This window comes from Cariama cristata, unplaced genomic scaffold, assembly GCF_000690535.1.
Source record: "Cariama cristata isolate BGI_N322 unplaced genomic scaffold, ASM69053v1 scaffold6689, whole genome shotgun sequence".
NCBI lineage: Eukaryota > Metazoa > Chordata > Aves > Cariamiformes > Cariamidae > Cariama > Cariama cristata.
The window spans coordinates 129-15,765 of NW_009636238.1; the positions used below are offsets into that span (position 1 = coordinate 129).

Sequence of the window (15,637 nt, forward strand, 5' to 3'; positions counted from 1 at the left end):
GAACAGCGGTCACAACGCGACCGACCCACAAGTCGCTTCACAGGAGGTCCCACATCAACAACCCCGCTACACCGGCAATGTTGCCAAAACTTCCAAAATTGGCTTTAAAAATAATCTCCAAAGGAGGCTATTTTTAAAAAAAAAAACCTCACTACTATATAAACATTTTGAATGTAAACAAAAAATACTTGTTCCAAATAAACTGATTTTGGAACGTACTAGAACATAGTTCTACTTTGGCTTCATATTTTAAAAAGTAATACTGTCGGAAATATGCAAGCAGAATGGTGAAAAAAAAAAAAACAAACTTTTTTTTTTTAAGTGTAACAAACTCCAGAATCTTTTAAAAATACAATCTCTGATACTGTGATTGCAGAGACCCTTCATACAAAAACACTGTAAGCAGACACAATAATAGTTTTAAATCTAGAGCCAGTCTCAAAGCGTTCCTAACTATTTTAACTGGCAGTTAAATCTGAAGTTGGTTGTGACGGTGCAGTATGACCAACACCACAACAAAACGTGACCAAACTGGGGTGGAACCCTGACCTACCTGACTATGAAAGGCACCTGTAACTTCCCTCCTTTCTAGGGGCGGGGAAGGCACAGGCAGCTCCTCTGAGAAAGTCACACCGTACTGTAAATAACAGAAAGGAACAAAAAATAACAACAACATCCTGTTCCTATCAGTTTCAATCATGTTCTTAAAATTCTGTTCTGCCAGTGACATTTTTGATATACCAAATCTCAGAAGTCAAACATATTCTAGTATTATGTTTTCTACTACATCCCCACCCCCTTTACACATCTCAATTAACAAAATTAGGCTGTGAAGATCTGCCTCAGACACAACTGAGGTCTCAGTGTCTGGTTAAAGGCAGAGCTTGGACAAATACAATTTCATAAAGCAAATTAAACCCATGGGATTAAGGTATATTGAATCATTTCTTTATAAATCAAATCTATTTGATAGCAAAAGTCCTATTTATTAAGGACTCCTCCCTAAAAAAACCAAAATAAATCCATCAATCCACAAGAGCCTGTATAATGCAATTTCATCGAGGGCACCCAGAAACCCGTTTCTGACCGACAGATGTTTGATTTCATAAAGGCCTGGACTAGGAGATCAGGTTGTCTCCCCCTTCTTCTGCTCCCCCATCAGTTCCCAGTATTTCTCCTTGAAATGCGATGCCTTTTCCTGAGGCTGTTTTTCTACTAAACTGCATCAATTGCTTCCCTTCAATTAGCAATGGCAGCTTTACTTGTTAATTGGAAGGATTAAATTGAGGCTGTTCAGACCTATATACAGGTCTCACGTAACTGCTTAGTAAATATAACAATTTCTAGTTAACGGGGTTTTTTAAAAAAAAAATTAATGATCTTTTGTACTTAACCTAGAGCTTTGGAAGACAGTAATTAAAGAAATACCTTTCTCGTTGAAAAAAAAATTGAATCAGAGCATCCAGTAAGATAATCAGCATGTGATCTAGTGAAACATGAACTGGTAAGGCTCTTGAGAGGCTGGTGGGTTTTACTCTGTAAAACAAGAATATGTAGAGACAAAGTAAACAGAAACAGCAATTAAAAAAACAACAAAAATATTGTATTTGAAATTAAACATTTAAAAAGAAAATCTGAGTACAGAGAGACTTATGGTTGGTCGCGGACTTAATCAGCAGTTGGCAGTATCAGATATCCAGTGAAAGCAGTAAGGCATTTCTGAATCCCCACTCATGAGCCAACAGCAGACCAGAAGTTAAATTAAGGTCTCCGTAGTATCACCTGTAATTACGTTACCTTATCCTAGCTCCTGCTGACAGGACCTAACATACACAAGCGTTTCCTTTTGTCTTTGTGAATGGACCCAATTTGTCTGACTGTAGACACCAAACGTAGACAGATGTATGGAGAGACCAACCCTCTGAATTTAATGACTAGCTTTAGTACTTAATAGCTGTCTAACAAACTTCTCCTTTCTTGGCAGAGACAACTTAATGGGGAGCAGTAACGTACTTGTGTGAAGCAACGCACTTCTGACGAAACTACCTACACAAAAACACCAGCAGCATTAAAGAAACGAACGTACAACGTACAACGTGGTCTTAACGGGATGGCAAAGGCAGTTGAGCCTCGATCCCCATCCTCTCCCTTCTGAGTGACCGCCTGTTCCTCACCACAGTCCTCCTTCACATCCACGCTGCCGCTACCCAAACTAAACCCTATATATGCTTCATAGCACAGGACCTCCACACCCCTCTTCCAGCTGTCCCCATACAATGAAGAGGTCACAGCAGCAAGCTCACCACCACGCCTGCTTCACTCATCATGCAGAGCTTGCTGGAGCTGCTGAGATGGCCCTAAACCCTGCACTATATTAAAAGTCCTATAATCCAAAGGGCTTTTACACACACACTTAACTACTATGGTATCACTTACATTTGGATTTGCACTAAGCATGAACTTAGCAACTACTGCTTAATAATTTATTAACTTCTCCCATTAAGTGGCACAGTCACTCAAAAAGACTTCAACAATTTTCTGGTAATTTTATTTACAGTCTGCAGAGTGTTCTGTGAAACACAGTAATGGTTACAGACTAAAACACACAACATACATATTTTCAAACATTTAAATAAGCACAGTTTATTCAAAAGTAATTATACACACTACTTTCTCCATAAAAATATAAAAAATAGTTTAGTCACTATATTTTACCTAAACCAAGATATTTAAGAATTCTTCCACACGTGATGCCCCCTCCCTAAAAAAGGGCACTCCAATGATAAGAAATTTAGGAGATTGCATCACAAATTAAAATACTAATGCCAACTGCTTCAATCCACCAAAAGAACAAATAACTTTCAATTAGCAACCAGCAATACTTGTTCTGCAGTACGTTTGGATTTTTCTTTTGGTGGGGTTTTTTTTTGCACTAAATTGCTTCTCCCATGCCAGATTTTCACAGACATGTGCACACTATTACATAAAAATAATGGACTGATTACACTGCAGACTATAATGCCAGTCACCATGTGCCCAACAACATGGATTGGTAATCTTGCACTACACAACAATTTTTTGCAAAAATATCAAAAGGGAAACACTTTCCTTTGGGACCTCTATTTAAAGGCGACTCCTTTTGTTACTGAGCATCCAGTTAAAATAGCCTTTTTCCTCTCTCCTTGAAAATAGTGCCCATTTTTGTTTGTTACTATTATTTCTCTGGTTTTACTGACCATAATTTTGTATGGAAAGCTAATGGAGTTCTGAAAAACACCCACTCAAGCCCTTCTCTCACTAGGATACATTTAATTTACAAAAAAAGGCACAAAGATGAAACTCCTAAGCAGCATCAGTCATAACTCTTTCACTGTGCACTGCTCCTCTTTCTTACACAGACACTGCTGCAAGAGACACTGTCTCAGAAAATACTACAAATACATGAGCTAAGGAAACAGGCAAGTCGAAAAGACTAAAGCCTCTGTACAAGTACAATATTGATCATTAACAAATGAACACTATTTAAAGTTTTATGTTGCAGTTAAGACTCGACCTGGAAGCATCAGGAAAAGCCATCAGAAAAAAAGCTCAGCAGCATATAATACATTTGTTAACAGTGAGATGGAAGGCCCTCTGTGTGCAACATTGTGCATTCAGTTTCAACAATGACAGTACTCTACAGCCAGCAGTGTAAAACTTTTGCTTCTAATACTTTAGAGGATTTTCTAAATGTACGTGAAGCTGTCATAAAGAGAGTAGTAGCATATGACGCACAGCATGATCTGCAATAAAAAGCTTTTGCTTTCCAGCATGTAAACATCCAGGTTACTGGACCTTAGCTCATATAAACAAATCTGATGATAGATTTTCAAACTAAAAAAGTAAAGTTTTCCATAAAAGGATAAACCACAAAAATACTCTTTCAGTAAGTCTCACATGCCATTTAATACCTTTCATGTCCTATGAACAACTATGCAAAACATTTAGAAAGTTTTAGCAGTAGAAATGTTGACCAGTTAAACTGTTTGGCAACCATGTGCTCAAAACATCTTTGAAGAGTGTTATCATTCACTAAACAACAGTTCTACACTGTACCACACTATTTCTTCTTCTTTTTCTTTGGTGGCTCATCATCAGAACTACTGTCTGTGCTGCTGCTGCTACTGCTGGAGGAACTAGAATCCGATTCAAACTCTGAAGAAGAGGAAGTACTACTTGAGGATGGAGAAGATGAGGAAGTAGAGGAGCTCTCATCACTGTCACTATCATCATCAGAAGAAGAGGTAGAAGAATCTTCACTGTCCGATGAGGAATCACTAGCCGAACTGGCACTGCTACTGCTGCTGGAACTGGTCACACTTTTTGATCTGAAAGAAAACAAATACACAGATGAGAACAGGCCTGCTAAAGACAGCACTCATTACACAGTGTTCTTTATACTGTGTTATAAACCAAAGATCAATTATTTGGTCTGAAAATTTCCAGGCCTGACAAATTCCTGTCTGCCGCCCCATCCCCCCAGTTCTGAATGAATGCATTTTGGCCATTTGAGCAACACAGAATGACACCACGTACATGAAGTAAGCCAAAACTGGACTACAGAAAAAGGTTACGTTTGAAAGCTGGCAAGGATGTTGTTCACAGTAATGACGAATGTCTTTACTGACTTGGCTAACAGAAGAACAAGGCTGCAGGAGAAGCATGAATGTCCTGTACTACTGAAGCGTTGGGGAAAAAATAACAAAGATCAGTTCCCTAGCACACCACTGTAATAAGGAGTGAAATTTTGGCAATGTAAAAGTCGGTGGAAGTTTCATCAGTGATTTCACAAATGTCAGAACTGTACTCAACGGAAACTGTTCTTAGATGACTCCCGGCAAAAGAACCCAAATTACGTGCCACTACAGGATCCTTATGTTTCCAAAGTGGAGGAGAAGGGGTGGAAGCAGTCCAAGATAAAGGTAGAATTATGAACATAGCAAAGTGGATTTCTGTATCCTCTGCAGGTTGTTTTTTTTCCATATTAAGCCCTTACTGAGGCTGTTGTTCTCAAGATCAACATCTCTGATTAAGTAAGGAAACATGAATTCCAAGAAAGTACAATTAAATTCTCCCATATATCTTTCTCCAAAGTGTAAAGGTACTAATTCACCTCCTTCCCCACCAAGTCAACCAAACAGTATGCGAAAATGCTAGAAATAATAACGCAGAATCTTATTTCCAATAGAAAAATCAATGTAGTAGCTTTTTTCAGAGGGTTTGGTTAAATATAACAACTCAGGAAATGCCTATGTTAAGGTTATTGGAGAAAAAGTTATGTTTTTTCATCATACCAGCCATGGTCATGTCAGCTGACAAATCTGGATGCATGTGTAAAGCTATGAGCCACTGAAGTTTTTATAATACACCTGTAATCTGTCATCTCAGTGCATGCAGACACAGTGGCTGTCTATTAAAGATAAATCCATAAGGGCTGGTTAAACACAGACTTGTTGTTTGTGAAAAACTAGTCTTAAGATGAGGAAAACCAAAAAATGGGACTAGTAGTTTCAATCTGAACAGCTTCATTAGATGTGCAGACCCATTTATATGGAGAAGAATCAGTCAGAGGATCCCCTGAATTATTAACTTTGATTGAACTTTCTTTTCCTCATCACCTTTCACACGATCCATAGAAGCAGTCCATGGACCTCTGATATTTAGGTTATAATCTGAAACGCACTCACAGAAATATCAGAATGTAATACTTAATACTGCTTCTCCAAGATGAAAGCAATAGCTAGATCTATGAGAGAATAAACAAGCAGATATTTGTTTTCAGGTGATGCTGTTGGTAGTTACAGCAGGAGAATGGAGATGGGAGCAAGTAAAATTCATCTACTTCACCTTGTCCTAATTAGGTAATGTGACAATCCAGATGCTATAGATTGGTAGATCTGAGATTTTTGGATCTACTACACCACCGGAAAAGTACAAAATTTCTGCAGCGGACAAACATTCCTCCTCCTCAAAACAAGTTTTCAAGTGTTAGTATCTTGTATGATTCTATGCACCAACAGCGGAAGAACTGCTGCATTTTGTAACAAATGCTATCACCATTCTCTTGAGACTTTTTGTCCTTTCTAATTCTATTGCAATCCTCTAACAACCCCAGGTGATTTTAAACATGCTACTTAAATCTATAATTTTGGGCACAATCACAGCTGGGTGCTCGAAGAAACAAGTGAATTAAGACATGATTCTACCCTTCAGACAGATTTATATGTGATCCAAGCATAAAGTGGGCTTCCAGTTAAGAACCAAAGCATGCCGCATGGGAACAGTGAAGCCAACACACACCCAGAAGACAGCTCTGTGTCACCTGAGGTCACAAGATTGTACGACAGCTGGTTTGCCTGTTCCTGTTTTTCTGGTTAAGCCTGTAGCTTACTTATTACTGTTTATATCAAAACAAACATGCACTATGTAAAAGGTTAGTGCTCACTACTGCCAGAACCCTAACTTCTGCTTGCTTTTTTTTTAAATCTGGAACTTATCTATTCAATGATAACCCTTTGCAGAATTTTCCGCATTTAATTCTTCCTGCATCGTAACAAAGATACAAATAGCAAACTATCAGGAAAGAAATTTATATCGATGAATTCAGTGCTTGCATAAAAACAGGCTAACAATTCAAACATAGAAGAGCTTTAAAATTTTAAGGAAAAAAAAAATGACCAAACCACCTCCTCCCCCATAAATGCTTTTACTTTTTTAATTTTGGTTTAGACATCAAATACTCTGAAAATCATTATGCCAAATAGAAGATTGCACCATAAGAGAAAGCTGAGGCAGGAAGAGCATCTGAACTACACTGTTGAGAAATCAGTTAATTTGTGATCTCACTAGTCCTAAGTAACTCCAACAACAAATGGACACTACTGAGAAAGGAGCCTTTGGCAAAACATATTCTGATAGTAGAACGGAGACAAGAAGAAGCCTTCCAATAAAGCCACATTCCACACGATAGCCTAAAATAAAAGCATGTTTTAAAAAACTGCTGTGACTTATTTAATGACTGCCACACCAAGCAAAAGGCCTAGTCTTTAAAAATCTTCCAAAAACTATTTTCAGAAGATCAGATTTAGAGACAGAGAACAGTCAACTAAATGCAAAGAGATAATAAAGCTATTACTGTACAGACATCCCCCATAAGTAAAACTCACAACAAAATCAGCAGGAGCGTTACAGCCAGGGTCCTAGCTGTTCCTGAAATGGGTTGCTAATAAAGACAGAAGCAAATTGCCAAGCAAACGTTAATGCAAAGTGAAGCAGAAATTACGTCAAAAGAGTTCTTGGCTCAAATTAGTACTTGGGGCGGGGGGCAGGTTTATTTCCTGGATTTTGGCTTGGTCCGGGATCAAGGGGGTTTTGTTTGGTTTTGGGGTTGGGGGTTGTTTTGGGTTGGTTTTTGGGTTTGGTTTTTTTTTTTTTAGATGTTTTATTTCATTCTCTAGACAAAGCTTCAGAGAGAGACAGCTGCTATGAGAAGGGAATGGAAACAACAAAAGGAAGAGCCAAGATGTGTAGGTGGAGCAATTACAGACTAGAAAACAGTATGCCATTCTCGAGCAATTGTTTAAAATACACTTGATGAACTTTGAGGCAGAAATAGGAAGATTTTTATTATTAAAGCAAGATCACATAGAGATATGACAAGCAGTAGGGAGAAAAGCACAGGACAAAGAATTTAGAGGTTTTGAACAGGGAGGAGTAGAAATTCTCCAAATGTCTGACACACAAATGCCTGTAAGAGGCTAAAATCAGTAAAATCAAAACTGTATTTGCAATGTTGATGTTCCCCACACACGCCTTCCAAATTGCGTGCCGCAATACCCGGTGCAAGATCACACACTGAAACAGTTGCACAATTTGTCATCGTTCCCCACATACCTTTTTTTCTTGGTCTTCCTTTCTGCAGTACTTTCTCCAGCACTAATTAAGGGGGGAAAAAACAATGGCTTTGATTAATGCAGTAGGAAAATTAAATCAATAGCAGCACAGTGGAACTGAGTTTAATATTAGAAAACTGGTATCCCACTGGCAGAGAGCCGCACCGCCCAAAGTTCATTTGGCATCTATTTTCAGTCACTATTCAAACCAGAAAAACAACAATACCTACAAATCAGGAAAGAAAAAAAAAGCAGCAATTCACCTCTAATTTTCTGTGTTAAGTATGCTTTACACTCTTCTTTACTCTTTTCTTCATATTATACGGACAACGTTTTGGGATGGGAAAGGCATGGCAGAAAAGGATACAAAAAAAGTTCTGTATAACCGTATTTAGCAATAACTGGATTGACTGAAACAAATGGTAAAATACTGAATTAGCCGGTAGCCTTCACTATGCATTTCTTTCAAGTACAAAAAGACACAGAACCATCTACTTATATGAATGCTTTCTAGCTATTTGTCTTTCAGATTCCCATGTATTCATACACTCACAGAAAGTTTTAGTGGTAAATAACACAGAAAAAAGTTTCTTTTAACAAAACACTATGGGATTATTTGTTTTTTCTAAATAGTCTTCACTTCTAGATTTTTTTTTTTTTTAAAGAAAATAAAATTCTTTCAGTCAAATCTACCACTCACATGCTCTTCTCAATCCATTGCAGATATATAGCACATAATTCAACCTGGAACGTACATGTGTGATTAAGGTAGTCCCTCATTATATACTTACAACATACTTAATGTGCCACTGATACAGGAGGAGGTTATACGTTCTTTCATAAGCCAGTATACTTTTTCCTCAACTGAAACCTATTATTAGAAGCCATGTTAAAGTAAAAACTGCAAATATATTTCACTTAGAAATTAGACAGCAGTATGTGTTGATAAAGACTCCAGAAAAGGGCAGCAAGAAAGCATGAAGTGTAAACTATACTGTATTTCAAGAGAAGTACTCAGTGCCATTTGTATGCCAGAAAAATGAGATTTTTTTCCCCCATTTTTTATTGTCACACATATGGTATGAAAATATTATAATTACACAGAAGAGTTTTCCACACTCCCCAGAGTCTTCTGTGGGGAAGAGGAAGATCTGGAAATTTCAAACCAAATTATAATCCCTCCTGTATTGCTGAATGTTGTTAAGATTTGTATTATTAAGGCCTGAAACCCTTACCATAAGTAACCAGGTGTTTCACAGGTAAGAGAAGCCACTGTGAGTAAACAGAATTCAATCCCAAAGCACGTTTTAGAAGATGGGACCTAATTCGGGCTGTGAGCAACCCGGCCTGCCGTGGCACAGGTCTATGCCTCCCTCTAGTGTTTCACCTATGGGCAAGTATAGGAGTTCACTGCTCTGTGGACCTACACCCCTGAGAGCGGTCAGTGCCCCGCAGATCACATCTGCATCCTGACACTTGGTCGTTCTCCCTGTGGCACCACGCTGCCTTCAGAACCATACATAAGACTTGGGCACCCTGGCTGTGGTTCAATGCACTAACATCACTAAGGAATAAGCATTTTCTCACCCTTCCTCCCCTCCCAACTCCTACTCTGGGACAGGCGAGCAGTGGGCTCTGCTGACGCCAGTAAGCGAAACCTCCGTAACGTCCATCAGAATCGTGGGATCAACACTGGGCAAATAGAAGGATCCTGGAACAACTGCTGAAGTGAGTTAACTCTGAAAAATCTTGTACGTGGTTGTCAAAAAGTAAATATTAACCTTATTAGACTATGTTTGCCTTCTGGTTAATGATTCATTATTAGATCTTTAAAGATGATGATACAAATACTCTGAAGCAGACCTGTAGGAGGCCAAACTTCTCTGCAGACAAGAAATAACAAGCTATACGAAAAGTAAGAGTGTGACCTAGGAAGTTGTTCTTTCCATGAAGAATAAGCTTCATCCTTGAAAGTGCAACACTGGCATCTGAGAAACCGGATACCTGATGGCACAGCTAGGGAGATTCAGAGAGCTTATGACTAGAACACCACTACAAATCCAGCCCAGTTTAACTAGGATTAAAAACTGTTCCCATCTAAGGATTACTTAGTCTTCCTTTTGAGATGACTTTTCACACCACACACCCTTCGCACTGTGGACTGTTAGACTTACAGCTCAAAAGACTCCATTCATGACAAACGCTGGACAGTCCTGTAACTCCTATATAAAATTATCCCATACACAGACTCAAGCACAATGGCCAGGCAACAAGCAATTTCACCCTCAATTCACTATCCTCCAATGTTAACCTGCAGAATTCAAGAGAAATAGGGCAGAAAAGGAACAAGGAGTCTTAAACTCAACCTTTGTCTTAAAAGCCTTGACTCTCTGAAAAACTCTTCCAAACTCTGTCTCCAAATGGAGCAAGTTTTAGAGCCTAAGCACTCCTGATTTCTTATCTACAATACTAGGGGATTACAATTGCTTCAGAATTACTCACTGGATCAAAATTAATTTCAAAATCGAACATTTTATGTCACTCTTAACACAAGCTAATGGGCTTCCACTTAAATCAGTATTTCAGCACTCTCTGCCAGAGGTTACCACCCATTTTCTTTCCCCATTAAGATAACAGAGCACAAGGTGTGAACACTCTTCCATAACTTGCATCCTGGCAGCAGTAATGACCTACAGCCAACATACTGAGCTGCACATGGCAGCGACAGAGGGTATGTTTCCAAATCCTCAGCAGCAGTGGCTGTAAATGACACTGTCCCTCAGTGGGGCTGAGGCAACAACTTTCCAGCTACCATAACCAAATCTGAGTTGCAATGGCAGAATGGAGACCCTCATACATAGAAATTCCATGGAAAACTAATGTGCTACATAATTTTTCTCTTTCTCATCTGGAGTTGCTTGTTAAAACAATTATTAAACTTGGGGGAAGCATTAAAGTCTACTCAGAGCAAAGTGGAAAGGAAATCACATTACACATCCAGAGTTTTGTTTAGATTGTTCTGTTTAGCTGCAGGTATCTTTCACTTTCTCAGATGTCAAAAACGGGAAATAATTGTGCCATTCAGTGAGGTGTTTTTACTTTATGCTTGAGAGTTAAAACCACCTGATAATCCAACTCTCATTCACCTGTTTAACCATTACAGCTCATAATGAGCAACATACAGGAGCTGTGCTGGCACAGATCCACTATCAGATCATATCCAGAAGACCAGGTTTTAACTGCACAGTCTCACAGCAAACCTAAACAGAACTGAAAGAATTGCTTCTTTGTTACAAATACATTTACAGCCTTCACACCAACGTGCTTGTACTGGCACATAAACATATGAAATCAAGTAACCAAGGAATTCAGGAAACAGTATTTCATTACAAAAAAGGCTCCAAGTATTTTAACTTTGGCTTAGTGCACTTTTTTTGTTTCAGACAGGCCAAAAAAGTTTTAAGTGTATTTCAGACAGGCAGGTGGTAACAAACAACATTTTAATTTTGTGGGACCCGAGTGTACATATTCCACCTAACATACAAAATGGCTCAAATATTAAGCAAGCATCACACAGTCTGGAAGAAAAGATGACACAAAATGGTCCAGGGCACCATCTTTCCCACTCACATGCAAAATTACCTTTCCATTAATAAACTAGACATTTTCATTCTGCCAGTCTTACCTTTGTTGCAGTAATAGTCGCTTTTCTTTTTCTTTAAGAATTTTCGCTAATTGAGCTGTCCTCGAAGGTCTATGCAGGTATTTTCTCTTCCCTGTACATTCATATGTCCAGTGTCCAAATTCTAAACATTTCTGACATCTTACATGCTGCTTGTTTGCCTCCCTATAAAAATGCAGAATTGCTTAAGTGACTGATTCCAAGTCTGTTCTACCTATTGAAAAAGCTTTTTTTTTTTCTTTTTTATCATGTAGATTCTTAACAGCATATGTAGTTATCATTAAACCAGACATTCATGGGTCCTTTAGCTATTATCTTAAATCAGGTCACGAACTGTAACATCAGATACATACAGAATTTAGGCAAACACATTTCCATTTATTAAAACATTCTTGGATCAACTGTTTATGAAAGGGAACAAAGCAACACTTTTCCTCTATTCCAGAGCTTCGGTTTAGGTCATCTTCTGCTAAAGTAGCAAATGCTGAACTAATGACATCAACTGTCAACACACCCATCAACTGCACCTGAATTTCACTTTTAGTTTTATACCAGCTGCTGCTTAGCCTAACTGGCAGTCTCTCCCCACTCTCAAGATTCTATAATTTCCCCCGCCTTTAGATACTGTAAACAACTTAAACATTTTGAAAAACACTACTAGGACCATTCTCTGTCAGTGAACAAAGATTAATCCTATCACCAAAATCACATTTTGATCAACTTAATTGGCACAGGTTTTAGCATTACAGGATATAATTGTACAATAGTTATTGGGAACGATTACACTATATACAATTTGTTGCTATCTGATAATTGCACATGGTTCTAGCTTGCTTCAGATAAATAATTGAAATTATGTTTTAGAATGCTGTTAGCAAAAAGCAGATAACTTTATTTCCTAGAATTTAACACTCGAGTACCAAACTGCCAAAATCTCACAGAGCCTAGGACTCCCAGAGATGCTCCTAGCTGTAGCTTATTTGAATTTACTAAGATCCATTGAAGCCTGGCAGAAGGTTTATCATAAGAACAATCAGGTTCCTGCTCACTTGTGCAACATAAATCAAGCAAGATTTCACTTACTACTCTGTACCACCCAAACTCTTGAAGTATTAGTGAGCATTTTACATCCACATTTCAGTTCTCACACTGTGGTAAAATCCTTCAATCACTTTTAGAAGTCAGTTAAGAGACAAAACTCCTATTTTCATATGCTAGCTCTTACGCCACTATTCTGAAGCTTTGCAAAAGCTGTTTTGCTATCTTCTCGCAGACAGCCTCCTCCTTTACAAATAAGGAAACTCATACACCGATCAAGTCACTCACTCAAGGTCAGAATCACAAATTAGTTTTAGAGCCAGGGCTGAAATCAGGACTTTGTAGCTCCCGTACCGTTCACTGCAACTGCTGTAACTTACTTCCACCTTCTATCATTTTTTCCAAACATCAAAATACTAATTTTTCAAGGCCAGTCCATTTAAACTGTCTGGAATTAACTGCCCTGGCTTAACTAGGAGAAGGCTCCTAGACTGTTCATTTAGTATTTAGAGAGCACAAAGTGATAGAGCAGTAGTGAGCATTTTTCTCTCAAAGGAGCTTCATCTTTCAAGACATCACAGTTTAAGGCTGGGCTAGCAATTAAAGCAGATGACAGATGCTCTCTATTAACCCCTTCCTTCCTCAGAAGGCAAAGGAAAGGAGAAAAGGGAGAGAGATTTATGGGTTGGAAAATTAGAACAACTTTAATAAAAAATAACAATGAAAAAGAGTATAATATTAATATCAATAATAGAAATAGTATTTTAAAATATACAAAACCAATATTGAACTTCCCAATGATGATCACAGGATTCTGAGCCACAGCAAGGTGGGCACTGGCATGTCCCAGACTGGACACAGCAGCAGATGGGAACCAGATTCAGGAATGCACGGATCAGGATCAGAGAGGCAGGACAACAAGCAGTGCCCCACAAGGATGCCGGCCATGAAAGGAGGGCCAACCCCCGTGATCCCTGAGCTTTATACCGAGTATGACGTGGATGGGATGGAATACCTTGTTGGTCAGTTCTTGGTCACCTGTCCCATCTGCTCCTTCCCGCAAGTGTGACCCTTTTACGCCTTTTCACTTGTGAACCGTAAGAGAGCCAGCAGCGACCTTGGTTCCCACAGGGATAAGTACAAACATGGGCCTTTCTGCATACCAGTCCTACCGTTACCTTGGTAACAACTATAAACATCAAGCCTTATCACTTCTAAAAGCAGACACTGTCTGAAAAACACGTAGTCAACTTCAGAAAGCAGTTCATTACTCAGAAGAAACTTAACTGAAGGAAAGTCTACTGAAAGGAGAACTGGTCCTGTCTTAGTCAAAACCAGGACACAAGGCAAGGTGTGAATTGCCTCTCCTTCAACTCTAGCCATCACCTTTTGTGACAGTTCTACTGGATCTTGAAGGGAATCTTGTTTTGAACATCCATTGCTTTTTCAATGCGAAGAGTATTTGGCTTCATAGTCTAACCTTAGGAATACTAATCTAAATCAGCACTAGAAAATTAATTAAACTTACAACCTAAGCTGCGCAATTAACTCAGACCTGAACGGGAAGCATGATGTCTAGTAACGAACAAAAAAAACCAACGTCTTTGAATGGTTTCCTTTGTCTTGCCTTGGACTCCTGGCTCTGCCACAGAAGTTACGTGTAAGCAGAATGACAATACTCCCTCCTCTTCATCAACATACAAGCCCAAAAAAGTGAATGTTTTTCTGTCTCAAACTAGCCCAGACGTGCCTCCACAGGAATAGAATGGAAGTTTAAAGCAACAATAATATAACTCAGTATTTCCAGGACTTTAGTACTACTCGCATGACCAGGGCAGACAATTCTAGGCAAGCTAAAAAGATAAGGATTAAGCCCTAAAAGCAAGATAAGTAATTGCCAAGAAAACAGATCAGACTGGCTCAATAACTACAGCTCTATGAATACAATAGCAGCACTAACAAGTTTTAACACTAATGAAAAGCATGAGACTGAAATAAACTTTTAACAGTGATCAGTGAGCACAACCTAGAAGCAAAGGCTGGCAGATATATAATTCAGCATATACCCATCAAGCACATAGAGACATAACAAGAAAAGTAAGAAATAATTCCTTGACTCATATAAAATAGCAACTTAAAAGAACAAGTATTCCATGACTACTTTGAAATTCCAAGTTACTTTCCACTGGAAAATAGGAAAGAGATTATACCAAAGAATGAAAGAGGCAAGGGAAGGCAGAACCCATCCATATTCTATCCAACTCTCATAATCAGTTGAAAAGACCCAAATGCACTGCAAAAATTGAAACATAAAAGTCTAAGGAAGAAAAAGAAAAAAACAAACAAACCCAAACCAACAAACAAATGAAAAGCCAACACAAGTACTGCATGAGAGTGGAACACAGGCATTTGCTGTACTTAAGATAAACAAGGAAAAAGTTGGTTTTTCCTCATTTCAGTGTTTTGCACTCAGACCTCTTTAGTATTGTGAGAATAACTGTAATGCAATATCCATATATGAATAAATGTTCTTTTCTTTTTTTTTTTCCATCTCTTTTATGGTTCTGTAAACATAACATGAACCTAGAATTTATTTTTCCTTAATCTGACTGTTGAAAGCGTACAATGAAGATCACTGAATACCTGCATCATAAGGTCTTACACACTTCACTGAAAACTATGGCATGCCACCACCTGTAAGGCAGCCTTTTCCCAAAACGCTGCTAACTACCGTTAGCACGAAAACGGAAAGTTTGGAGACATCGTCTCCTTTTCCACAGTCCCGCGTTCATTCTCATCATTTCACTGCAACCATGTCACTCCCCGGGTCCCCCCAGCCGTATTTTGGAGCAGTTAGAGCAGTTTTCTTACAGACGAGCAGCACTCTGCCTCGGATGCGGAGCACTTGCGAAGATGGGGCTCTATCCCCTCGGATACGCGCTCGGACCCATGGCTCCTACTCACGGGGGACGCCCCTGCCCCTGCC

The 15,637-nt window shown here is 38.8% G+C and overlaps 1 protein-coding gene across 1 annotated transcript; it reads right to left on the bottom strand.

Moving 5' to 3' along the window:
* Window positions 1–3,389: 3,389 nt before the first annotated feature.
* On the bottom strand, window positions 3,390–11,778 carry ZCCHC10 (zinc finger, CCHC domain containing 10; the record flags this gene model as incomplete). Its single annotated transcript, XM_009707844.1, has 3 exons — window positions 3,390–4,367; window positions 7,933–7,974; window positions 11,617–11,778. Coding segments are annotated over 3 exons (472 nt in total), but the record flags the coding sequence as incomplete, so codon positions are not given.
* Window positions 11,779–15,637: the final 3,859 nt, after the last annotated feature.